Genomic DNA, 26,995 nt, shown 5'->3' with positions numbered 1-26,995 from the left:
TTATTTAGGTATTTAACTATTTTTTCTCTCCATTCCGAGGTTTTTCTTTTCAATAGAAAACGGTCAGAAATTGAGGACATTTCCAGCCAAAGTGTTCAGCCTTTTTGGGATCCATTTCACAGGGGAACAAATAAAGAAAAGGAGAGGCAAGAGAGGGTACCTTAAGAGCTGCCTCTTGAAATCAGCACGTAAGCAGGAGCGAGACAGAGACAGAAAGAGATGGAGGAATAAAGAGAGGAGGGCAGCCGCCAGAGGCAGATCAGGAGTAGTGGACACGGTCCTTGCCATGAAGGAAAAGAGACAGCGTTTATTTTTTCTCCGTTCTCTGCCCTTCCCAGAACGGCTGAGCCTTCCTGCAGCAGAACAAAAGGCAGAGGGCGGGTGGCCTCTGACTCCAGGCAGGTCAAGTGCAGGGCCATTAGGTAGCGCTTTCGCGTGCTAATGGCCCTGCGAATAACAGATGGGAGAGGGGAAATTCCTTTGTCCCCTCGTCCCCCCCACCCTTGTCCCCCGTGTCCCCCCCACTCCAAAATCTGGGGGGGATATATCCCCCGCGTCCCCCACACTTCCTACGCCCATGCTCACGCCTAATATTGGTCACTAGAGAGGAAAGTTCAAGAAGCTGCAAGTGACATTGTGGCTTGCTGAGTGCTTCTGTTGATGGTTTTAGCAATGCTTGAGAAGTGAAGTGTTGTAAAAGACTGACGCGTTTGTTGTAAACGACGGACACGTGTCGGCTCCAGTACCAGAGCTGTAGTGTCGGTGGGGGGGGGGGGGGAGGGGGGGGGGTGGGAGATGGAGGCCTTCTGCAGGTCAGACCTGTGGTGCATTATATGAAATGTTTTTGGGGCTAGTAAGTTTGCACTATACTTTCTAGGGCGGTGCGGTCAGTGCCACCACACCGGGTGCTGGCTTCCTGCGGGCGTAGTGTTTGCAATTTTAGTATGTTTTAAAGCACCTGCTGCTGCGTTCCTTTCCTCCAGCTATTACCAGGCAACACACGAATATCACGATAACTCCTGTGATTAATGTTTTTCCTGGAGAGAGATCAGACTTTTGTATAGTGAGGTTTTGACTTGTGTGAGGGTAGTGCAGAGGGTTAATATGCCTGCTGCAAAGAACGTGTAACATGCAGATTACAAAGTGCATATAATGTAAATAGGTCAGCAGGTTACTGCTTTTAAAAGACATCCTTTTTGTTACTTGCAATGTATAACTTAAACTCCTAATATAAACAGTGAGCTATTAACTTTCATCATAGAACTGCATATACACTGCAAAGTTTACATTGGAGCATGGATTAATGTTGCAAAGTGGGTTAATTTGGGTAGAAATCGATTCTTATTATTAAAGAGAAACTCCCAACTATGCTGTTTCTTTTTCAGTGCTGAGTTTGTGCTTCTCCACACCAAACACTCCTGAACTATACTACCTACCAGTATGGATGACATGTGACTCCTACACTTTTAGTCCTTTGGCTTATGTTACATTTCCTATACACTGATTTACACACCTATGTTTGATTGCCTCTGTGTAAAGTGTTTGTGATGCAAAGTGCCCTCACGTCCTTTACTGGTATGAGTGGCCCTATATAATTAATTTAATGCATCTGAGAGAGAGTGGTGATGGAGACTTGGTCACTGTTAAAGGGTGCTAGCGAGTGAATCCATGGTGGAGGTGGCCAATGGGGCGCCAACTAACATTGTCGCACTGGGCGCCCCCTGCGGTCAAGAGTGTCTGTAGGTACCTACAGATCTTGGATTACTGAATGATAAAGGTCATGTCTGCAGGCGTTGCTGTTCTGTACGCTCACTGTGGACAGGCCTTGCCCACTACCTCACTCCTTGAAGTCCAGCATCTAAAAATCTTCTTTTTCTGGTTGTGCCCTGCACCTGAAAGTGAAGCTAATTCTCTAAAGGGACAGTGTGCTGAATTCTATCTTGCTTGAATTGTGTGTCCTTGTGTTTCTTCTTCAGGTGGTAAAGGCAGATGGCAATGATGGAGAGGCAGCAGCAGCGCGTGACTCCAGCTTCCCGCCGGAGGTGCCCGCCAAGTGCGAAGCTGACAGCCCAGATGTCATCATTGAGGCTCAGTTTGATGACAGCGGAACAGAGGACGGGCAGGGGAACGTAGCGAGCCCGCTGGCTGACAGCGTGGTCCAGCTTTCCATTAGCTCTGGAGACCAGGGTGAGTGGTCCTGTCTGCTGACGTGCTTCGCTTCAGTTTGAAACAGTCGTGCCAATGCGGACTTATGGAGGCTTCTACTGTGGCAGCTGCCCAGCTTGTCCCAAGAGGCTCTCTGACCTATAGTCGACTGCTCACAAATGTGTCTGTACTCCTACCCTCCACACATACTCTAACATAGCACTTATTTCTTACCTTTTCTAATTCTCCATTGCATCCATCAGCCGCCTCTTAGCCTCTAGATGAACATTGCTGGTACTTGAAACTATTTTTTGTCTGTCTTGTTTTTTATTATGACTACACAGTTGATTATTCTAAGCCAAAACATTGTTTTAAAATTGTTCAGTCATTAATCTTTGCTTAATCAAGACTGTAAATAGAACTACAAACAATAGCAAAAACAATTGATTCAATAGATTCCCAATTAGTAACCTCAGACTGTTATGCGAGATATACAGAGACCACAAACCAGCATTGAGAAGAAGGCAGATAAAAACTGAAAGTCAGGGTTCGAGCAGCGAGATAGAAAAACCAGAACTGCGTTGTGTGCATACACTATTTGCCATCATATACTCGAGACCGTTGACCCACATGTGCTGATTTGTTTTGACGTATGAACCATCGGTGTCACCACGTTCTTTTTTAGGTGTCCGCTGTAGACCGCTTTACTTATGTAGTGGAAGGATCTATGATTTCCAATCCGTGATTATAGTTAGTGGGCTTGGGGTCAACCCCTTGCACATGATTGGATGGCTTTGTGTTCTGTCTCCATCGTAGGCCTATGATTCAACTGATTTACTTCCTATTCTTGTTTTTCCCATCCAGGAGTATTTCGATCTCAGGTTTCTGATTGGATAAATTGTATAGTTCCACTCTTATTTAAAATGCAACACTCCATGTGAGTGTGTGTGTTTCCTTGCTTCCCCCCCACACGTGCTCCCCTTTCATTCCCCTGTCTTCCTGTCCCACTGCCCATGTTAAATGTATTTATTTTCACGTGCTCTGTACACTTTAAAAACAACAAAAAACAACCATAGTTTCCCGGTCTAAAATGGCTTCTTGTCATTTCAGAGAAGTAAGTTTAAAATGACTGCCCCAGTAATGACTCGTGTACATGCCGGCATCCCAAAGTTCGTGGGCGCATGTGCTACCAGGACTGGGCCATGATGCATGCATCAGCAGCCATCTTGCGATGAGATTTTTTTTTTATAGCACACACATGGGGAACTTACCATCTATATGTGGACATGTATCTAGATGCACGGTCTTGCATGCAATTGGGAAAGCCAGTAGTTCGGCCTTTTAGAGCTCGGCTGAGTATCTTTGCCTGTATTTGTTCAAAAAGGCGGCCGCTGCAAAAGTTGTGCAAAGCTTATGTTGTTTAACTGTCAGTGTTTGTCCATACATGTTTCACAGCCTTGCCCAACCTAAAATATTGGGTTCGTCACCAAAGCAAGGCACCTTTTAACGCTGAACGCTGCTCTCTATCAATCACGCTTCATGGCGTGGGCGCTAGTGATGGACTCCATGTTCCAAGCCTTTTCCTTCAAGATCAAAGGTCTTAATCAGACCAGGCAAGTGAATGGACACGTGGGCTCCTACAGAAACACTCCACTTGATATAAATTGATGATCAAAGTAACAATTACAATTACAAAAGTCAGTGCCATAACCTGTTTTCAAATTGTGCTGCAACACAAAAACATCACAGAAAGGCAGATTTTTCTTTTGATTTCAAGCATGTGCTGTTGAGTGCTGCTAGAGCAGGCCCGTCCTGCATCCATTCCTCCGTGCCTGGCTTCATCTGGCTTTTCCAATCTCCGAGAGTGAGCGCGGGAATTTAAGCTGGTAGAGCTTGGTGTAATCCAGGCCTCAGACCAAGAAGGCTGAGACTTGGGCGCTAGAAACCAAGCCTGGGCAGACATGGTGAACAAGAGGCCCCGGTCTTTGAATGTTCCCTTTCAGCCTTCACCCACTCCACTGATTGTAAAGTTCACAATGGGACATCTTTCATCCACAGCTACGTAACCCCATGAGATGGTCCGCGTATCAGAAGGTTCCTCCATTTGGAAGAGTCCTTCAGTTCAAAGGGATGACGTCTTGAGGATGGCTCTCCTCACTCAAGTCACAACCACCCTTCCTGCCATCGTTGTAGCAGCAGCATAGTTTGTGGACAAGCTAGAAAAATGTACTCTGAATATATGATGGACTTCTGTGTGCTGCTGGAGGTGTCTATCTTTATGCTAATTTCTATGGGGAATTTCATGATTATTTTCCAAAAACTTTTTTCAGTAGCATTGTAGCAACCATATAACAATTCACAATTGGAGTAAGCACATAAAATTAGGAATTACATCACGTAAAATACAAATAAAATAAATGCAGAATATTTAATGAATAATATTCCATTGGGTAAGATTGGGACTTATTTACAGAGCTTACTAGCCGGAAAAACTGTGGTAGCATGTGCTATAGTAACAAAAATGCAATGTACTGATATTGACGGAGACTGTAGCATCTAATATGAACTGTTTGCCTTTCTTTTTTTAACACAGATGGATAGTGGTTCGTTTTTTATAAAGGTGCATTTTAAATTTAATTGACAAATGAATCAAAAAGGCAAGATCTTTTTTTTTTCCGGTGACGCTGGTGGGCACACAAGTTCTCACTCTTGTTCCCTCACTCGCACGAGCCTGCTTACACACTCATGGCATTATTTAGATTACGTCACATTAATCGCATTACAAGGGACCAACTCCTTGGCCAGCTTGCCTGGTCCCCGAAGCCAAATACCAGTGTTATTAGGTCATGTTGAGAAACCGAGAGGCACGCTCTCCCAGTTCAAGAGCTTCACCTACCGGGATCAGCTTTCCTAAACCATCTTTCTACGCGAGACCTGAAATTGTAATCTCTGAACCTGCTCTGGACGTGGCTGGTGATGTCTTCAGGCAGTAAATCCTTTATTTCAATATATTGGTGCGGTTTATGGTTCTCGTCACCTGTAGGGAAGTCTTAGAACTTGGTAAATAAAGGAAAGGTTTCTCCATCTCGCTTCCCAAACTCGCTTTTTGTTATTCGTGGAAAACGCGTGATGGAACCAGAATGAAGTCTAAGATGTTCAGAACAGAGAGAAAATGTGTATAACCGACACATTTCATTGTAAACAGAGAAAGAAGACTGGCTGAAAACTGGCAGGTGAATACCTTTAAAAATCTGCACGCAAATTCTTTCCGAATTCTATAATCGCAAAGGGAAAACGCATGCAGGAATGTTCCATTGATCAAAGAGGCGGGTATGTACAATAAAAGCGGGAACAAGGAAACACCTGATGGCAGGCTGCCCTCAGCGTGAGCGAAAGTGGGGCAATGAGGGGTATTGGGCAGAATTAAAATCAAAGTTTATTACCGGACCAGTTTTATCCTTTCTCCTCTTTAAATGTGTCCCAACTTTCCAATGACATAGGGTAATAATCACCTCTGTGTTTTGAGCCTCTCTCTTCTTCCTTCTTAGTTAGAGCAGCCATTATTAAAGAAAAAAAACACAAGTTGTCGACTCTCCTCAGGACCTGGCCTACCAAACAAGAAACCCCAAATGCCGCTGACCGTATTTACTCTTGCTACGCTGCATGCAGCCATTCCTCTTTTCTGATCCTGCGTGTCGCTTGATGCGAGTGCTCGAACAGAAACTGAAGAAGGACCACGAGAAAGAACCAATTTACTTGATCAGCGAACTCCAGATCCCTAGAGGACCTCCAGCCCTCGAAGAAAAGATCAGATGATAGAAACTCAATTTGGTGGGAAACTTGAAACCACCCCAGCAAAGTGGAGGCCGAATGCTTACCTACCTGTCTTTCATAAAAATTTACTATGCATGTGAATCTACAGCTCGACATGCCAATAACAGATGCTTACAGGGTACGTTACATAACCCTTCTATCTCTAGACACTTGGGAATATCTGCATTGTCACATTTTTCATGCTGTTTTAAAGCGCGTTGGTAACTATCTTTTTTTTAAAGAACTATATTACACAGAGACACTTACCGCCAGTTCTCCCAGCCTAGAGATTTTCGAAGTTGTGCACTTGTATTGAAGTCCTGAAATACCCTAACTCTTTCCTATGAAGGCTAAGCCCCAAAACATCTGGTTCCATCGGACAAAAGATTTAACTAAAGTCACAATATGGTAGAGAACTCTGGAGCGTAAGGTGTCCTAAAAGATGGACACGCACAGAATTGGTCTTGTCTTTGGAACCGACAGGCTTTGCCAATAGTTTTTAGCGATGCTGTACATCCCACATGCTTTAGCTCTGAGGGTGAGAGCAGGGACATCTTAAGGATTTTGGGGGCCCTGGGCCAAACGTATTTTGGGGGCCCCTCTTCAGACCAGCTTTAAATTTATCTATGATATAGGTTCACCTCTTTCTTGCCCTCTTTGGCCAGGTCACTGACAGTGTACAGGCACACTGCTCCAAATTCTAAATGATTTTCGGTCTAATAGGGATAGAGAGGTGTGTTTTCAATGTTGTAACACAGCAGCAGCTCACTCAAATTATTGCAAACAATCTCTGAGACACCCTCCCGTTTCTCATATGTGAGGTCCTCTTTTGATTTATAAGAAGCTTTTTTATGGATGTTGCATTTTTACCTAAGCACGTTTCTCTTCAAAATGTTGGTAATACACTCCCACATTGAAAATAAATTAAAGGAAAATGGTATTTAAAACAATCAGGAACTATTCAAGGTCATCAGGGTAAGACTCTCTGCAGAAAAGAGCTGACAGGGGGCCCCCTGAAAGGCTGGGGCCCTGGGCTAGAGCCCACTTTGCCCATGCCTTAAAACGTCTCTGGGTGAGAGCAGCTAAGACTTGAAGAATTATTAGACACTTCACCACCAAGATAAGACTCAGTTTCCGGTCTCCAAACAAGGTGCACCGACTCGGTATTCAAAGAGGGGGACCAGCAGCTGCTCTCTGAGAATCCATGGATGAACTTGTGGTTTGTGGAGAGTTGCAAACCTGGTTTATTCCTACTGCAGGAATGTCTGCTCTTTTATTGCGTTAAACTTTCGTGAAAGATTCCCAGTGCAATACAGAATAGAATACCATGGCAAAGAGAAGAAAGCAATAAACCATTATCCCTAGTTCCTTTCCAGGTTCACAATCCCACCCATGGAAGAAGGATCCGCTTATCCCCACAGGACCTGCATCCTCGCCACGCCCGGCAGATGGGAGAAGATGCAATCCGATGTGAAATCAGCTATAGGGATTCCAAACCCACCGCCCTGGAACATGACGGCAAGATGGCCGAAAACAAAGCCACCGCCCTGGAACATGAAGGCAAGATGGCCGAAAACAAAGCCACCGCCCTGGAACATGAAGGCAAGATGGCCGAAAACAAAATGAATCGGGTGTGTGCAACCCAGGCCCATCACTGCGGCTCCCCGCACAGAGGGGTGGACTTCAGCCTTCTCAACCATCACTCTCTTTGCTCCTCTTGAAGGAACATCCTGAAAAGTCATACATAGGAACACCATAGGCGTCCTCACGGACAGTCCTGCTCCCACGAACACCTAAGTGCCCCAGAACATCCCAAAACAGTCCATGACGTCTCTCCCAGAAGGACAGGAACGTGGTGTGTTGTTGCGCGCGCAAACTCTTTTCCACTGCGCTCTTCCAGCCCTATCAAGACACCTGCGCAACGCAACGCATCCGGGCTATTGGTGCTAATTAACGCCTGGCTCAACCCTCCAGGTGGAAGAGAGGGTTCACAGTCACTTAAGACCTTTGGAAAGCATCCGTTACATTAGGAGGCGAAATGAATGGTGTCATTCATGATCATTTTATAAAGCGCATAGATGCCCGGCAGGGTTTCCCAGCGCTCAGCAACGTACAGAGTGAGCATCAAGTCGAGTTTAGGATCAAACCACCGGGCTATGCTCTAAGATGGAGAGACATGTGTGCTTATCCCGTCACCATTGCCTGTGACACGCTGTCGGAACATGTACCGAGCTTCCTGGCAGCCTGGGCATTGGAAGAATAAATGCAGCCCTCTTCCTCTCGAATGGCGACCCTACGGGTCCAGGCGTACAAGCAGCCAGTCACTATGCCAAACCCAAAACCGAACATTTAGCGCTGGGCAAATCGCACTTGATGAAAGTTAACTCGCGTCACAATCCCAGAGGGACTAAACAGCAGAGTATGCTAAATAAGATCAAATTCCATTGAATTCTTTTATTGGGAGGGGCGTGCCTTGCAGCCACCGTGTGTAAAAGAAAAAGGAACACACGTCTTCTATAATATTTCTAGCACATAGCTAAGCAATATGGAGCACAGACTTCAACCTGCTAGGGTACTCTAACAGAAAAGCATACCCAGGACTGAGGGGGGCTTGGAGTCAGTCATCTGACTGGTTTCCTGTCTGCATGACACATTTCAGACTGAGCAGCAGCATAGCGCTGCGACGCCCACTTGGGCACTCTGATTGAGACCTTTAGTCCAGCGACCACCATACCTGCCAACCAGGGCTTTAAGTGGGATGAAAAAACTAGGGTCTCTCAAAGGGGCGTGGCCAGTGTAATTAAAGGCGTGGCTTAAAACACATAATCTAAAAATCCATGCTCAGCATTGTGTGCCGCCAAACTTGTATTTTGCTGCTTCTGTCATTGCATCCAGATATATGATACAAGTAACATCATACCTGCAGCAAGTCAGGACTATTGGCCTTGTCAATGGTTGTTAGTTGCATTAGAGAAATAAGCAGCAACTATAGCTTGTATATAATATTGAAAAGGCTTCCACTTAAAGCCCTAGCGACACCACGACAATGTTGCTGCTGCTAAGTTTCAAAAAGAGAAGGGAAATCCAGAGAGAAAATTACTGTCTTTAAAGGATTTCCCTTCACCTACAACGCTCACCTGGCATGACGTCATGCCGTAACTTCTTCACTAGTGAGAAGTGAGCACTGCACATAGATGTGCCTGCTGTCACTTCAGTCCAGTAAAAATGGACCGCCTGTGCCAGGGCACAAAACAGAGCCCGATAGAGACCTGTTTCGAGGCCCCCTTTAAAAAACTGCCGGTGTTCAGCACTGGTGAGACCCGGCCCGTTTAAAGCCCTGCTGCCAACCAAAGCAAAAATTCCACCGTGTGAGGAAGATGTTGTGGCCTTGGAGAGGGTGGGACCTCGTGTCTTAAAGTACCTGAGAAGCACTATTGCCTCCGCGCCGCCCCCCAAAACCCCCTCCTCCAAAAAGAAGAAAAACTTGCTAAAGTCCTGGGGTATTTTCACACCCCTTAATGGTTGTCGGCAGCTCAAAGCCTCCGAAAACAGCTGGGAATCCTCTGTTTACCGTAGTTTTCAGGTCGCTTTCCCCTGTGACCTTGTAATATCAGCTGGGCCTGGCTGTTTAGTAACTCTTGAACCGTTTGAGCTAGAAACATAATTTATTTGTTGTTCAAATCTGTAGATTAAATAGATGATTATGAATTATGTGACATGCGGCAAATTTATAATTCGGGCTCCCGTATTTTTATTTTTTAACATTTCCGTCTGTATTTATCCTTAAATCTGTAGATTAAATAGATGATTATGAATTATGTGACATGTGGCAAATTTATAATTCGGGCTCCCGTATTTTTATTTTTTAACATTTCCGTCTGTATTTATCCTTATTTACTTCTTGACCCTCTTATTGGTAATTATCCATATTTATTTTGTGTTTTTAGAATGAATGGCATCGTAAAATGGTATATCTGAAAGAGACACGTTCGTGATAGATTCCTTACCTTAGAATATCCCCAGGCCTCAGACTGGATCCGGAAAGTTTTCATCAGCAGTACCCCTGCGCGTCGGTAGGCGTCGTCCTGTGACTCCGCGTACGTCGCTGGCGTAGCTGCCGAGATTTCGTCGTTGGAGCTACTTAGACGCGCCCATGCGTGCTGACGTCGGTCCTTTCGTTGCCGCACCAGCAAGTGCCGATCCAAGAGAGAGCGGTACCCCTAGTTAATGATTTAACTTGGTTTCTGAGAACTTGTGTCTCTTGTTTTGTCGAGTATCGACTACTGGTGCAGTAGGGATGCCCGGGTTTAAGTCTTGTAGGGCCTGCCGTCGTAACATGTCGGTAGCGGACCCGCATGACGTGTGTCTCTTCTGCTTGGGGCACGCCCATGACCCCTCGGTGTGCCCTGATTGTCGGGCTATGGCGCCAAAAGCTTTGCGGAGCGTTCCTGAAAGTTGTTGGAGATCCAGCAATCGGTTCCGCGCCGGTTGAGGTCCCACTCACGTGGGAGGTCGAGGGCCCGGTCGCGGAGCCGTCCCCATCGCTCGTCAGACTAGGGGACAGGTAAGTCACTGCGCCATAAAAAGTCGAAGAAGTGACGTCGCTCTTCGTCTACCCCTCACCGGTTGCGGGACACGGTGGAGGGGGTGGGCGGTCACTCCCCCGCGGCTCCGTTGTTGCCTGCGGCCTACCTGCCCTTTCTAGGCCCGCACGTGACTCCGGACAAAATACAGGCATTCCTGTCGGCCATGAGCCGTTTGTTTGGCCCATCGGGTCCCTCCGGAGCGCCTTTGAGCCCCGTGGACCCATTGGGTGGTTCTGCCCTCGTGCTGCCGCCTTTGGCCCCGGCTACGCCGACATGATACCCTACGGCACCGCCGGCTCCGGCCTCGGTACCGCCGCAGGCGGTGGCGCCAAACCAGGATTGGTCTATTACCCCCTGGTTCCGTTTCTTGGTGGAGAGTTTATCCCATTCCCCCGGGCACGTCGTCCTTACCGGCCTCCTCAACAACCGGTGGAAGGTGAGTACTGGGAGGGGTCTGAAGACCCTCTCGCAGCTCAATGCGAGGATGAGCTAGAGTGGGAAGGGGATATGGAAGGTCCAGTGGATCTGGATTTCTCGCCACATCCTGGTACACTATCCCCCTCTTCCGTGGCTAAGGAGGAGGTTGGAACTTTTTCTGTGGTGTTGCGTAGGGCGGCTGAGGCTCTTAACTTCGAGCTCCCTTCTGTGCCTATCAAGACCAATCTCCTGACTGAGGTACTGCAGCTAGCGTCGGCCTCTGCGGAGCTGCTGCTGCCCTTCAATGACGCACTTAATGACGTCTTGTTGAGCACCTGGAACAAACCCAACACAGGGGCTCCTGTGGATAAGGGTGTGGCGCGCAGCCATCGCCCGGCGCCGGGCGACCCCAGCTTTCTCACACAACACCCGACGCCTCAGAGTCGGGTTATCCAGGCCTCTGCCGCGCCGAGCACATTCCCTTCTGCCCCTCCGGACAAGGAATCTAAGAAACTGGAGCAGTTTGGGAAAAAGATTTTAACTTCTGCCAGTTCCGGGTTGCGGGCTGTTGAATGCTGAGGTGCTGCCTCAGTGCCCTGTGGGAGCTCGGGCGGTGCTCTCCCAGGACATTACCGAGGGGAGAGAGGCTGCTAGATTCACTATCCGTTGTGGACTTGACACAGCCCATTCCCTCGGCAGGGCACTTTCCTCAACGGTGGCGCTCCGCCGTTACACTTTGCTCAGAACAACTGGCTTCTCCAGGGATGTTCAGAACACTTTGTTGGACATGCCCTTTGATGGCACACGCCTCTTTGGTGACCAGACGGATAGCACCCTGGAACGCTTTCAGGACTCTCGGGCTACGGCCCAGTCCTTCGGTCTCGCCACCATGCGCACTCCCTCGGGGTCCGCTTTTCGCTCCTTTGGAGGTCAGGGTCGAGGCGCCCAATTGCGGTCTTTTCAGACCCGCAGGCCTGCGCAGCCACAGTCTTGGCGCAGCCGTGGACTTGGGACCCGACGTGGTGGGTCCCAAGGACAGCGGGCAGGTCAATCCACCACCGCCCCTGCAACGCTGCCTCAAAACCTTCCTAGTCTGGTGTTTCAGGCCCAGCAGACGCCAGTGGGCGGCAGGATTTGTCGTCACCTCCCCCACTGGCGCACCATCGCTTTGTACAGGTGGGTTCTGCAGATAGTCCGAAGGGGTTACTCCCTCCCCTTCGAGTCTACCCCTCCAGCCATGCCACCTCAGTACCACCGCATGTCGGGGGATCACTTGGCACTTCTCCAGCAGGAAGTTGCGGCCCTCTTGGCCAAGGGGGGCCACTGAATGCGTTCCGATGCCAGTAGTGGACCGTGGTTGTTACTCCCACTACTTCTTGGTTCCAAAGAAGGACAAAGGTCTGCGCCCTATCTTAGTCCTCCGGAACGTCAATCGCTTCCTCCGGAAGGAGAAGTTCAAGATGCTCATGCTTGCTCAGGTCTTGTCTGCCCTAGACCCATAAGACTGGCTGGTAGCGTTGGACTTGCAGGATGCTTATTTTCATATCCCCATCCTGCCAGCCCACCGGCGTTACCTACGGTTCACGGTGGGCCACGAGCACTTTCAGTTCACCGTGCTCCCTTTCGGCCTTACCAGCGCCCCTCGGGTGTTCACAAAAGTGATGGCGGTGGTCGCAGCTCATCTGCGCAGATCAGGGGTTTGTCTTCCCCTAGCTCGATGACTGGCTGTTGAAGGCAGGCTCGCCCCCAGGCAGTCGTCTCCCACCTCCAGACTACGGCTGACCTCCTGCACTTGCTGGGGTTTTCCATCAATGTGCCGAAGTCGCACCTAATTCTGTAGTAGGGGATCTCTGTGTATAGTCATAATCTAGTGAATAGTCCCGCCCATGTGCGTGGACCCCGGAGCAATAAAAAATAATCTCTAAAAGGTGACAAATCATGCAGACCTGCATACACCTTTAAGAGAGAATTTAATTTAAAGACAGATAATGCAGCCTATACCCACAGGCTACACTGTCCAGTACTTCAACTAGAATTCCACCAACATCCACAAACAGCACTGCCTGTCTAGTTTTTCTCCACATAGGAAAAAACCCTGCCTCTACCAGCAAAAGCCTCTGGAATGATAGAGAGGAAGGAGTGGACAGACAAGCCCCATAGGCTGCCATTATGTGGCTTGGAACAGGATACTGTGCCTTTAAGAAAACTTTCCAGTTTTCCAGAACTTTCCCCAGTATCCCAGAATGCCCAGCAGGTCCCATTTACTTTCAGTTCTTTTTTCCGGCTCCTGCTAGCAGGACCCTGGAGCATTGAGCTCTCCCCTTTCAAGGGTTTAATTGAGATTTTGGCAATTTTAGTCATTTTTTCTTGTGTTTAGTAGCTGGTACTGTCAACATGCCTGGCTTGTTCGACAAGTGCCCGGAATGTGGTCGAAAGAAGGCTAAAACTGATCCACACGAGGTGTGCATAGGTTGCCTTCCCCAGTCCCACGTGCCTGAAAGCTGTACCATCTGCCACTCGTTCTCTGCACCCTGAGGGACAGAATGAAGATCAGGCTTCAAGTTCTGGAGGAACGAAGACTGAAGGCACCAGGTGGGTCTGGAGAGGCTGATTTGGCCCATACTGAGGCCTCTGGGGGGCTCCCCAGGGGCAGGAAGACCAGTAAACGCTCCCACTCCCCGTCGACGAGGATGACCACCGTCTGTTCGCCGTCCCCCCCAGGGCTCTGGGGAGAAGCGGCGTCGACGATCGCCGTCGAGGGACGTGCATAGGCCGCCGTCGACTACATCGGCGTCGTCGGCGACGACGCCGTCGTCGGCCCAGTGCAGCAGTCGTCGTCGAGATGGGGCCCGGCGTCGGCATTCGCCGTCGAGGGATCGCAGCTCGCCGTCGATGAAGAGGAGAAGGAGATCGACGTCGAGACGCTTGAGGTCGCCGTCGAGGCGAAGGTCGCCGTCGAGGCGAAGGTCGCCGTCGAGGCGAAGGTCGCCGTCGAGGCGAAGATCGGCGTCGAGGCACAGGTCGCCGTCGAGGCACAGGTCGCCGTCGAGGCGCAGGTCGCCGTCGAGGCGCAGGTCGCCGTCGAGGCGCAGGTCGCCGTCGAGGCGAAGATCGCCGTCGAGGCGAAGATCGGCGTCGAGGCACAGGTCGCCGTCGAGGCGCAGATCGCCGCCGAGGCGCAGATCGCCGCCGAGGCGCAGATCGCCGCCGAGGCGCAGATCGCCGTCGAGGCGCAGATCGCCGTCGAGGCGCAGGTCGGCGTCGAGACGCAGATCGACGTCGAGGAGAAGATCGACGTCGAGGAGTAGATTGACGTCGAGGAAGAGAGAGTCACCGGGATCGGTGTACTCGGTGGTGTATACGCCGCCGCGGATGCCTCCGTCGCCGCCTCCTCTCCCGCCGCCTCCACCGCCACCACCACCACCTCCACCGCCACCTCCACAAACACCTCCACCGCCGCCACCTCCACCACCGCCACCTCGGCCGCGGGCGCTGCATCCGCCGCCCCAGCCTCTGTCGCTGCCACGCACCCCTGTGGGGCCGCCGCCGGTTCCTCCGCGGTCGGTTTCCCTTCCACGGTACCCGACTCCGCCGCAGGGGACCCCGAAACCACGACGCCCACGGTCGCCTGGACCGGCGAGACCGGTGGACAGGCCGAAGCCCAAGAGGTCGCGCTCCCGCTCTCACAGGAGGAGAAGATCACGGAGCCGTGGACGGTCTTCGTCGGACTCAAGACGACGCCGTAGGAGGTATAGGTCCAGGTCGCGCACGCGCTCCTCGGACAGAGGCCTTTCCCCGACGCTGTCGGACTCCCCGGGAACGAGGGTGTCTCCGGTGGACGACCTGGTGTCTTTCCAAGAGGTGCTGTTGCGAGGGGCTGCAAAGTTGGGTATCACGGTGACGGTTCCAACACCCACGACGTCCGTGATATTCGAGACGCTTCATAAAAAACACCTGTCTCGCCCCCTACTGCCTTTGGTACCAGGACTGGTGGAACCCGCCTTGGAGCTGTTCCTTACTCCCGCGACGACGAAGGCCGCTCCTTCCAGGCTCATGAAAAAGTACAGGGCCCCGGAGTCGGATCCGTCATTTCTGAGAGTGGACCCGAAGCCGGATTCGGTGATCGTGACGGCGGCAAGAAAACAACATGCGACCGCCCCGGCCTCCACGGTTCCGCCCGACAAAGAAAGCCGCTGGCTGGATTCTGCGGGCAGGAAGGTGTGTGGCACCGCCGCCACCACCATGAAGGCGGCGAGTGCAGGGGCTTTGTTGGGCCGTTACGACTGGGCCCTGTGGGAGTCCCTGCAGCAATATGCAGACCTCCTGCCACGGGACAAGAAGGAGGACTTCTTGGAGACGGTGCGCGAAGGCATGCTGGTGTCGAATCAAACGATCAGCGCAGCGGCGGACGTAGCTTTATTGGCCGCCCACGCCTACTGTCACGGCGTCCACCAGCGGCATCATTCGTGGTTGCGCCTGACGTCACTCAAGCCAGAGGCGCAGCAAAGAGTGGCCAACCTGCCCTTCTCGGGGGAAACCCTGTTCGGGAAACATGCGGATGCTGAGATGGCCCGCATGAAGGCTGAAGCGGAAACCCTGACGGCCGTCGGGTTGGAGAAGGCCGAGAAAAAGAAGCGCCCGTTCCAAAGGAGGTTCGGATCGTCGGGCAGAGGGCGAGGGCAGGGCTCGGGACAGCAGCAGCCACAACAGCAGCAGTTCCGCAAGCCCTTCCAGAAACGCCAGAGGGGTAGAGGAGGCCAGCAGGCTACTACCACAACCAAGGGCCCGGCCGGGTCTCGGCCCTGAGCGGTTACTTCCCCCTCAACCGTTACCCACTCCAGTGGGGGGAAGCATTCAATTTTTTCCGGCAGAGTGGAGAAAAATTACTCAGGACAAGTGGGTGCTGAATATTGTTTGCAATGGATACAGTCTTCGGTTTATCAGCCCGCCTCCAGCGATTCCGCCGGTCAGCTCTCGATTCCAGCTGAGAGAGCTCCAGGCGGAGGCAGACATCTTGTTGAAAAAAAAGGCGGTAGAAGAGGTACCTCTGTCTCAAAGGGGAAGAGGTCTGTACTCTCGGTTCTTCCTCGTTCGCAAGAAGGACAAGAACGAGTTCAGGCCCATTCTGGATTTGCGGCAGGCAAACAAATGGATTCGCAGAGAGAAGTTCCGTATGCTTTCGTTGCACCAGATTTACCCTCAGCTGCAACGGGGAGACTGGCTCTGTGCCATAGATCTACAGGATGCGTACTTCCATGTGCCCATAGCGAGGAAGCACAGGAAGTTCCTGCGATTCCAAGTCGGCGCCAATCACTATCAATACACAGTACTGCCATTCGGGCTAAAATCTGCGCCCAGGACTTTTTCAAAGTGCATGGCGGTGGTGGCGGCACACCTGCGGAAGAACAAGGTGTTTGTCTACCCGTATCTGGACGATTGGCTGATCAAGGCATCATCCTTCGCGGAAGCGCAAGAACACTTCCGATGGACGTGCGAGCTCTTGCACAAGCTGGGGTTACACGTCAACATGTCCAAGTCGGTCACGACTCCGGTCCAGTGCATACAGTACCTGGGGGCCTCCATCGATACGCGGTCAGCAAGCGTGTCTCCTTCGGAGGAGAGACGGTTATCACTCCTTCGGAAGGCTCAGGACCTCAGGACTGCTCCATCGACAACAGTGCGGAAGGTGTCGTCTCTACTGGGGTCGATGGCCTCCTGTATCTTCCTCACGCCTCCCGCTCGGCTGCACATGAGACCACTGCAGGAGTGTTTGGAGGATCAGTGGGATCAGAGGACGGGCTCTTGGGACGACAAGATACGCCTGTCGCTGCATGCTCTTCAGTCTCTGAAGTGGTGGTGTTCGGCGGAAAACCTCCTCAAGGGGGTTCCCTTCCACAAGGACATTCCCACGACGAGTGTCGTGACGGATGCGTCTCTCCAGGGCTGGGGAGCGCATTCCGGGGACTTGCAGATTCAGGGGAAGTGGTCTGCTTTGGAAGCGACGTACCACATCAATTTCCTGGAACTCAGATCTGTCTTCCTGGCACTGAAGGCCTTCCTTCCGTCCTTCCAGACCAACTCGCTGCTGATACAGACGGACAATACAACCACGATGTATTATCTCAACAAGCAGGAGGGGTCGAGATCGCGCACTCTGTCGCAGGAGGCGCAGGCGATCTGGCGCTGGCTGCTGGCCAGAGGACTGACGATTACGGCCACGCATCTGCCAGGAGTGCAGAATGCTCAGGCGGACGCCTTGAGCAGGCTGATTCAGGAAAACCACGAATGGGTCATAAACGACGAAGTACTAGGAGAAGTCTTCGCAAGGTGGGGGACTCTAGACGTAGATCTGTTCGCCACCGCCGAAAACAGCAAATGCCGAGACTTCGCATCCAGGTACTACCAGCGGGGGACGCTGGGGAATGCGCTATGGATCGATTGGTCGAACAGCTTTCTGTACGCTTTTCCACCCATTCCCCTGATTCCGGCGGTGCTCATCAAGTTGTCCCAGTCCAGGGCGCGGATGATCCTGATCGCCCTGGAGTGGCCCAGGCAGTGGTGGTTCACGGACCTTCTTCGCCGGTCTCTCCTTCCTCACATGCGGTTGCCGGTGCAGGCCGGACCTTCTCACGAAGTTCGGGGGGCGGATGGTGCACCCCAACCTCTCGTCTTTGAGTTTGGCGGCATGGCTCCTGAAATAGTGCAATATGGCCATCTGAATCTACCAGACGATTGTATGGACATTCTGAAGGAGTCTAAGCGACCTTCCACTAGAACATCCTATGCTTACAAGTGGAAGAGGTTCTGTATCTGGTGTAAGTCCAAGAACTTTGATCCGACAACATGTAAGGAAGATGTCATCCTTCCATACCTTTTACATCTGGCGCAGTCTGGCCTTAATTTCCATTCCATTAAGGTTCATCTGGCTGCTTTGACTGCTTACAGGAAATGCCCTTCACAGACTTCCTTCTTTCAGATCCCTGTGGTCAAGGATTTTTTGGAAGGCTTGAAGAAAGTGTTTCCTCCCGTCAGACTTCCCTCGCCTTCCTGGGACTTGAATGTGGTGCTGTCCAGACTGATGAAGGAGCCTTTTGAGCCCATTCACAAGGCTTCATTGCAGCACCTATCCTGGAAGGCGGCGTTCCTAGTGGCCATTACATCGGCCCGCAGGGTGAGTGAACTTCAGGCATTATGTTGTCAAGAACCTTATACTGTATTTCATGCTGCTAAAGTTGTGATGCGTACTCACCCTAAATTTCTTCCTAAGGTTATCTCTGATTTTCATGTTAACCAGACCATAACTTTACCTACGTTCTTTCAGAATCCCTCTTCGCCAGCGGAAAGGTCTCTCCATTCCCTGGATGTTCGGAGGGTGTTGAAATTTTATCTGGATAAGACCAAGGATATTCGTAGGTCTGACCAATTGTTTGTTAATTATGGCTCAGTCAGGACTGGTCTTGCGACCTCTAAGCAGTCCATTTCTCGGTGGATTGTGTTCTGCATACAATTGTGTTATCAAAAGGCTAATAAGACCTTAGGGGGTAAACCTAAGGCTCATTCCACCAGGGGAAAAGCTGCCACGACGGCTTTACTGCGTAATGTTCCGATTGCGGAAATCTGTAAGGCGGCCACTTGGAAGTCGGTCCATACCTTTGCTGCGCATTACTGTCTGGACACGGATGCCAGGGCAGATGCTCAGTTTGGGCAGGCTTCGCTGCGCGATTTGTTCGCACAGTAGTGGTAGTGTCTTGTGTGTTCTCCACCGCTTTTGTTGTGTGGGGATGGGCTTGCCATTCTATTCACTAGATTATGACTATACACAGAGATCCCCTACTACAGAAGGAGTAGTTTCTTTTCTGTAACTCCAGTTCTGTAGTAGGGGTATCTCTGTTATAGTCATAAGCGCCCACCCTCCTCCCCGGTGGAGAGATACTTATTCATATGTAGAATGCTACAGGTCTGGCGTGCTACGCCTTCAAAAAGAACTGAAAGTAAATGGGACCTGCTGGGCATTCTGGGATACTGGGGAAAGTTCTGGAAAACTGGAAAGTTTTCTTAAAGGCACAGTATCCTGTTCCAAGCCACATAATGGCAGCCTATGGGGCTTGTCTGTCCACTCCTTCCTCTCTATCATTCCAGAGGCTTTTGCTGGTAGAGGCAGGGTTTTTTCCTATGTGGAGAAAAACTAGACAGGCAGTGCTGTTTGTGGATGTTGGTGGAATTCTAGTTGAAGTACTGGACAGTGTAGCCTGTGGGTATAGGCTGCATTATCTGTCTTTAAATTAAATTCTCTCTTAAAGGTGTATGCAGGTCTGCATGATTTGTCACCTTTTAGAGATTATTTTTTATTGCTCCGGGGTCCACGCACATGGGCGGGACTATTCACTAGATTATGACTATAACAGAGATACCCCTACTACAGAACTGGAGTTACAGAAAAGAAACTACTCCTTCCCTCTCAGAAGCTCCTCTTCATCGGAGCGGTTCTGGATACAGCGCAGTTTCGGGTTTATCCTCCTGAACAGCGAGTCCGGGACATTCGGGCTATGATTCCGATCTTTCGGCCCTGGTCCTGGGTTTCGGTCAGGAAGACCCTGAGGCTGCTGGGCCTCATGGCCTCCTGCATCCTGCTGATCTATCATGCCAGATGGCATATGCGGGCTTTGCAGTGGGACCTGAAGTTCCAGTGGGTGCAGCATCGGGGAAACCTGTCTGGCTACGTCCAGATCTCAAAGTGCACAGCATAGGACTTGCAGTGGTGGCTCGAGGACCAGCGTTGGGTCAGCGGCAGATCCCTCTTCCTTCCCCAACCGGAGCACACAGTAGTGACGGATGCGTCCCTCCTGGGATGGGGCAGCCACGTGGGAGAGGCAGAGATCAGAGGCCTCTGGTCTCCGGCGGAGTCCAAGCTCCATATCGACCTTTTGGAGCTCAGGGCGATCCTACTTGCACTGAAAGCATTCCTTCCCTCTGTCAAGGGGAGAGTAGTGCAGGTGTTCACAGACAACACCACCGCCATGTGGTACTGCAACAAGCAGGGCGGGGTGGGGTCGTGGACCCTATGTCAGGAGGCTCTACGTCTTAGGACGTGGCTGGAACGTCAAGGCATTTCCTTGGTGGTTCAACACCTGGCAGGTACCCTGAACGCCAGGGCAGACAAACTCAGCCGCAGGTGCATGTTGGATCACGAATGGCGTCTTCACTCTTTCAGCAGTGGGGAGAACCTTGGTCAGATCTATTCACCACCGATGTCAGCAGTTCTGCGCGTTGGAGTTTCCAAGGCAAAAACAACGGTTGAGGGACAGAATGCAGAACAATATCATACATTCACCCCAGTACAGAGATCTGGGCCTAAATCCATCGTTTTTTTGCTCACCATGCCATTCCAGTTTGAACCTAGCCATATGCAAATCAGTCTTGACCCTGTGCCTCATGACAGTCCAGCCCGAACTGCCAAGTCAGGTCCTCCCTGGACTGGAACCAAGCATCCTAGGACCGGTTTTGGGGTTTCACCGCTCTTCACCCAGGATAGCTTGTAACTCACTGACTTCTCTCTATTCCGGGCCTGGACTTTATAGGGACGCCATTTTGGTTTGTGCACACTCTAGTCGTCCGGCCCACATGCTAATAAATGGAGATCTTTTGCCAATGGCAATTCTTGGAGGAAAATAAACTACAGTCAATCAGGCTTCCAACCAAACTGCAGCTCAGAAACCGCACTTTTGGAAGTAGTGGAGCATGTTTGAGGCACCCTCCACAAGGGAGGAAAGACCATTCTGATCATGTTGGACTTATTCGCGGCCTTTGACACGGTTCCCCATCGAAAGCTCCTCGAATGCCTTCAGGCAATCTGGATCAGAAGCACTGCTCTGAAATGGCTTTCCTCCTTTTTTTTTTTTTTTGACAACCGAAGCCAGGAAGTCTGGTTGCCTCAATTTTCATCTCAAGCTATAACTTTGACGGTGGGTGTACCTCCGGGATCAGCACTGATTCCTACGCTGTTCACTGTTTTACCTTACACCTTTGGCGACAATGGCAGAGTCGAGGCGCGCAAAATTAATCGTGTATGCTAATGATACTCCGCTTCTCTTCTCCTGTGGAAGGGGAGAGGGGCTAGACTGGGAGCTCGTCACATTCTGCCTCTCTAAGGTGTTTCAGTGGTTGGCCCTGCACCAACTGAAATGCAGCCCAGACAAGACTGAGATCATGACTTTGGGGGATTCTTCCCCTAACCTCATGAGATCTGGCTGGCCTAAGGATGCCCCAAAGCCGGGCCCTCAAGGGAGTTCTGTAAGGAATTTAGGTATTACATTTGACAGTACCCTCTCATTTCAACCTCCGATCCAAGCTCTGATCAGTTCCTGTTTTAGCATAGTCCGGATGCTGAAAAGATTCCTACCTCTCCTGTCCGAGTCGGCTAGGAAAAAGGTTATCCAGGCTTTGATCACCTCGAGACTGGATTACGGTAATGCCCGTTACCTTGGCCTCTCAGATTACCTTCTGAGCAGACTTCAGGTGGTGCAGAATTTGGCGGCCAGACCCCTACTTAAACTCCCCCCTAGTTCCCACATGACCACTTATCTAAATGCCCTTCACTGGCTCCCAGTGAAAAAGAGGGTACAATTTAAGGCCTTGGTTTAATGCTTATGGCCTTGCATGATTCAAGAGCAGGCTACCTCCGAGAGGGGATTCATGACTACATTCCGGCTCGCACTCTGCGTTCTTCTGCTCTTTTGACAAACGTCCTGCGGATCCACCGACTTAGAATTGGCGGCAGATTCTTTTCTTATTTGGGGCCCCCTAATTGGAATAAGGTCCCAAGGGACTTGCGCCTAACCAGTGATCTTTCAGTTTCCAAAAAGAAACTGAAAACTTGGCTTTTCACACAATCTGTTTAGGTTTGCAAGCTAGTGCCGCATGTCTTTAGCGCCGGAACACTCTTCTGAGTAGCTGTGCGCGTATAAATTGTTATAACATAGCATACTTTGCCCTTCTAGAGAAGGTATTGCCATGGTCGGGGAGGACCGGACAACCTCTGTTCTAGCAACACAGATTGCTCATTCCTTTCACATTGAATTTTAGACAGAGATTGAGTAGAGGGACCCTTAAAATATCACATCTTTGTAAAAGGGAACTAGAGGAAAGCAAACTGAATTGGGCATCCCAAGTTAGACGCACGCTAGCTAAGACCTGTGCCAATCTAGCGTTAGCGCCCGAACAGTGGAAGTCAGGGCAGGATATCCCCAAGCAGGAGCTACAAGCCATTATAAGTAAAAGCGCCAGAGAGGAGGATTTGCTCTACTGGGGGAGTAAACTGTCCATCTAGTTCTTGGTAAAAGGCTGGAGCAATGATGGAGTGTTCCCTGCCAAGCCCTTAGCTTAGGAATGCAGTATTAAAATTTAGGGTTGGACTTAATCCATGCAATGCAGGTCCAAAGATAAAAGCTGCAATGAGAAATGAACAGGGCTTGTGCACATGTGGGCTGAAAGTAAAATGAAGCGGCCCGCATATTTTATTGGATTGTTTGTGGTTCCTAGATGAACGAAGGAGTACTTAAAACCTCTCTTTATTGCTTAATAGATTATTAATCGGGATCAAGCCGTCAACCTGTTGATAAATATTAGATTTTTAAATGTTGTATGTGCAAAAGGAGGATTTTTAATTGCAAAACAGGAGTCATTAAAAGAGCTGCTAATGTAACTTGAAAGGCCCCAGGGGGCTGGCATGAGAACGTTTATTATTTGATGTTTGTAAGGTTCTTGCACGTGTGCAGAAATGTGTATTTTACCTTTCTTTAATAAATGAATGAATGAATGAATGAAATTAGATTTGTATCGCGCTTAGCTACCCTGAGGCCTAAAATTTCTATTTTAGTCATGATTTTAGAATATATTTATCATATTTAAACATTTTTTATAGTAATATATATATATATATATATATATATATATATATATATATATATATATATATATATATATATATATATATATATATATATATATATATATATATATATATATATATATATATATATATATATATATATATATATATATATATATATATATATATATATTACCTACTGGCGGCCGCCAGTAGGTAGTTATAGTTAGGACCACGTTTCCATAGGAAATCCGCAACATTCCATTTTGAATAACTTTGGCGCCGGTCGACGAATCCTCGCGAATGTTTCAAAATAGGTGGGGCGCTACGCTCCGCTCCTACCCTGAAAGTCTCGGGGGGATTCGTCAAGCGGGGGCTGAGATAAAAGGGGGGTCCCAAAACGCGTTTTTCCCATGCATTTTTCCATAGGACCTTTAGACAGGGCTACAGCCCGAACGGCTGAACAGAATTACTAGAAATTTGGCAGAGAGGTAGTCCTCAGGTCAAGGAAGTGCCTTTTGTAGGTTTGGTGTAAATCTGTTCAGTAGATTCTGAGAAAATAGCCTTTAAATCAATATATATATCTGAGCCAGCTTACGGTGCGCTTACGGTACGCTTACCGTACGCGTACGGTGGCTTGCGCGAGCGCGATTCTGATTGGCTCTTAGATCTTAGTAAACATTCCAATCGGCCGAAACCAGGAAGCGGCGGCCGCCATTTTCTCTCTCGCACTGAGAGTGATGTTTAAAATATAAAGCACAAAAACATGTAAAGGGGCTGTTTAGACAGCTCCCACACACATAGCAATGTTGAGGGAGTCCCCAAAGATCCCCCAAGGCCAAAAACGGAATTTTTATTTTTTCGCTAATTTCGCCGATTACGCTTACCGTACGCGTACGGTAAAAAATTATATTAAAAAAAAAATTATCCACACTCTCCCCACCCCGTGTGCAATTGGTGCCCGAAGAGCACCAATTGCGCATGGCTTATTGAAGTTGAGTTAAACTAAAATATTAAAAAAAAAAATAATAAAAAAAAAAATCATCCACACTCTCTCCACCCCGTGTGCAAATGGTGCCCGAAGGGCACCATTTGTGCATGGCTTATAACATATACGAAAAATTAAAATATTACCTTTCAAAACGAAGTGCATCATATGTCCTCCATGTGCGCACGGTGCGCGAAGCGCATCGTGCGTACATGGCCCATCTAGCGTAACGTGGGCACGCGGTGCGCTACGCGCACCGCGTGCCCACCGTGCGTGCATGGCACTAACTGCGTAAAGTGAGCGCGCGGTGCGCGAAGCGCACCACGTGCTCACTGTGCGCGCACGGTGCGCGAAGCGCACCGTGCGCGCACGGAACGAACTGCGTTAAGTGGGCGCGCACGCCACGAATGGCGTAAAGTAACTTAGCATTTAAAAAACCGTACAAATTCACTGAAAAAACCATAGGTTTCACACACGTTATAGTTAGGAATTAGCATTTAAAAAACCTTGCAAATTCACTGAAAAAACCATAGGTTTCACACATGTTATAGTTAGCGGAAATTTTACTGATAAAAAACCAATGAAATTCCCCCGTTATAGTTAGTGCAGGCAACTATAACTCACGTGACCGCAATCTTCTGCTGATGACATATGTGTCTTTATGAAAAAAAAATATTTGTAATATATGTATAGCTAAAAATGTATGGAAGAAGACATGGGCAAATAAGTGTCTAAATACAGTATTAGCATCAGCAGAGGATTGCGGTCGCCTGAGTTATAGTTGCCTGCACTAACTATAACGGGGGAATTTCATTGGTTTTTTATCAGTAAAATTTCCGCTAACTATAACATGTGTGAAACCTATGGTTTTTTCAGTGAGAATATATATATATATATATATATATATATATATATATATATATATATATATATATATATATATATATATATATATATATTATTACTCCCTAAGAATTAGGAGATACTTAAGAGTCTAGATAAATGATTAGCGCTGTCAGGCATTTATTGCACCATTTTGCACCATTGCTGCATTATTGTACTGCTCGTATTTGAATTGTATGTTTTTACTGTTTTTTCGACTTATTTTATTCATGCACAATTTGTACTGTTCGTATTTTAACAATATGTTTTTACTGTGTTGTCTTTTATGGTTATTTCAGCCGAGTAAAGTATACTGATTGAATGAATGAATCTTTCCTTTCACTGCATCCCAACAGTTAGCCACAATTCACCAAATGAGAGTTTGAAAGAAAACGGGAGATGTCAGTGGACTGAGTGGTAACGGATGCAGGCTCCCCCTCCACTACCCTTGCTTACGCTGTGCAATGGCAGAGATGAGGAGAAACAAGCATTGGCAAAGCTAACTGGTCTCAGTTCCAGGACCTATTGACTTTGCTAATTATAATACATTCGCTCTTACTAAATGCATCACATTTTTTAATAATAACCAATCCACAGTGGATTGGTAGACTAAAAATGCATTTTTTAAAACCAACTTTTAACTAGAAAACGGATCAGTTTTGGGGATTAAACAGCAAGGATAAGCACACAGACGAAGTGGAGAAATTAGGTGAGCGGCGGGGACAGAGAAGCACACTGGTGAGAGAGCACTATGGGTGCCAGTGTGTGGAATAGACACAAAAATAACAAGCTGACGAATAGAAGGCTTGAATTCATCTCAGCCACTGGCAATCGCTCAGTGCCGCGTCCCAATCCATAGTTTTTTTTGCCCATCATGCGACCCCAGTTTGGACCCAGCCATATGCAAATCAGTCTCGACTCTACTCACCATGGGAACAGTCCAGCCCGAACTATCAGGCCAGGTCTTCCCGCGACTGGAAACCAGCATACTGGGACTGGTTTTGGGGTATCACCCCATATCAACCAGGTTAGCTTGAATCCAGTGGCACAGTGAGCATGGGACCCACGTCTGGGCATACCAGGCACCCCTGGGGCAGCAAATGCAAAAACAACAAGTTAATGGCTGGAATGCCCCGAAACTGGCCCTAGGATGCTTGTTTGTAGGCCAGGGAGGACCTGGCCTGGCAGTTTAAGCTGGACTGTTCCCATGGGGAGCAGGGCCAAGACTGATTTCTATATGGCTGGATCCAAACTGGCGTGGCATAGTGCGCAAAAAAACAATGGCGTTAGGCCCAGATCTCTGTACTGGGGGGAAATGTTTGACATTGTTCAGCATTCCGTCCATCCATTGTTCTTTTTCAAATATGGGAAATAGAAGCAGGCGGGCAAAACACGAACTTCGGGGGTAGGGGTGCACAGAAGGATATGGTGCTTAAGAGTGACATGGCGCATGAAGGGAGAAGAGCATTCAAAGGGGACAGCTAGGAAACCCATGCACTCTCATGGAGTGCTTCATGAAAACAGAGTTCCTGTAAAGCGAGCCCTGTTAAAAGAACCGTAGGAGCCAATCTGAGAGGTGGTGAACAGGCTATGCTCCACAAGAGAGGCAAAGACAGACTGTATGTGATTTTAATAGAACGATTTCAAGGAATGTCGTTACTGAGAAACCATTTCACCTAAACTGTTTAATGAACATTTGCATGATGAATGGCATTTTTTTCTTCAAAATTGTCTTTTGCATGCTTATTTTTTAAGGTGTGAATGTAAATAATTGCAGGCTTTAGTTACATTTTTCTCTGAGGTATATATTTCAGTGTCTTAATTCAGGGAATGTTATTTAAGATTTATATATTTTACCTTGTCAAACAGTTACTTCGGATGCGTTTAATTTGCTGACCTCTTGCTGCCCCTAAAGACCATTGATCCCCGACCCCCATCACGACCCGTGAACACTTTCATCCCTGCCCCCTAAAAAACCCTCATCACACCTAGACTACACCCATCCTTGACCCCTAAACCCTACCCTTTCATGACACTAAAAGCTCTTTCTATCCCTAATGTCCAGCCACCCCTGAACCCCAAAATTCTTCATCACTCATTCTTCAAAATCTCTCACCATGCCAAAGCTACACCCATCGCTTGCCCCTAAACTCCACCCATTCCTGAACCCTAATAACTCCTTCCTATGGCTAAACCTCAATCATCTCTGAACCCTCCCCATTCCTAAAAACCACCCATCTCTGGCCCCCTAAGCACTATGCACCCCAGAAGCATCCC

The 26,995-nt window shown here is 49.0% G+C and overlaps 1 protein-coding gene across 1 annotated transcript in view; it reads left to right on the top strand.

Annotated features, from left to right (window-relative positions):
* DIS3L2 (DIS3 like 3'-5' exoribonuclease 2) overlaps nt 1-26,995 on the top strand; it is a 1,010,223-nt gene that overhangs the window by 349,681 nt on the left and 633,547 nt on the right. The window contains exon 7 of the mRNA XM_085635696.1: nt 1,977-2,187. Within this exon, the coding sequence (XP_085491822.1) occupies nt 1,977-2,187 (211 nt within the window). The remainder of the gene's footprint in view (nt 1-1,976; nt 2,188-26,995) is intronic.

This window comes from Triturus cristatus, chromosome 11, assembly GCF_964204655.1.
Source record: "Triturus cristatus chromosome 11, aTriCri1.1, whole genome shotgun sequence".
Taxonomy (NCBI): Eukaryota; Metazoa; Chordata; class Amphibia; order Caudata; family Salamandridae; genus Triturus; species Triturus cristatus.
This window is presented reverse-complemented; position numbering and strand designations above follow the sequence as displayed.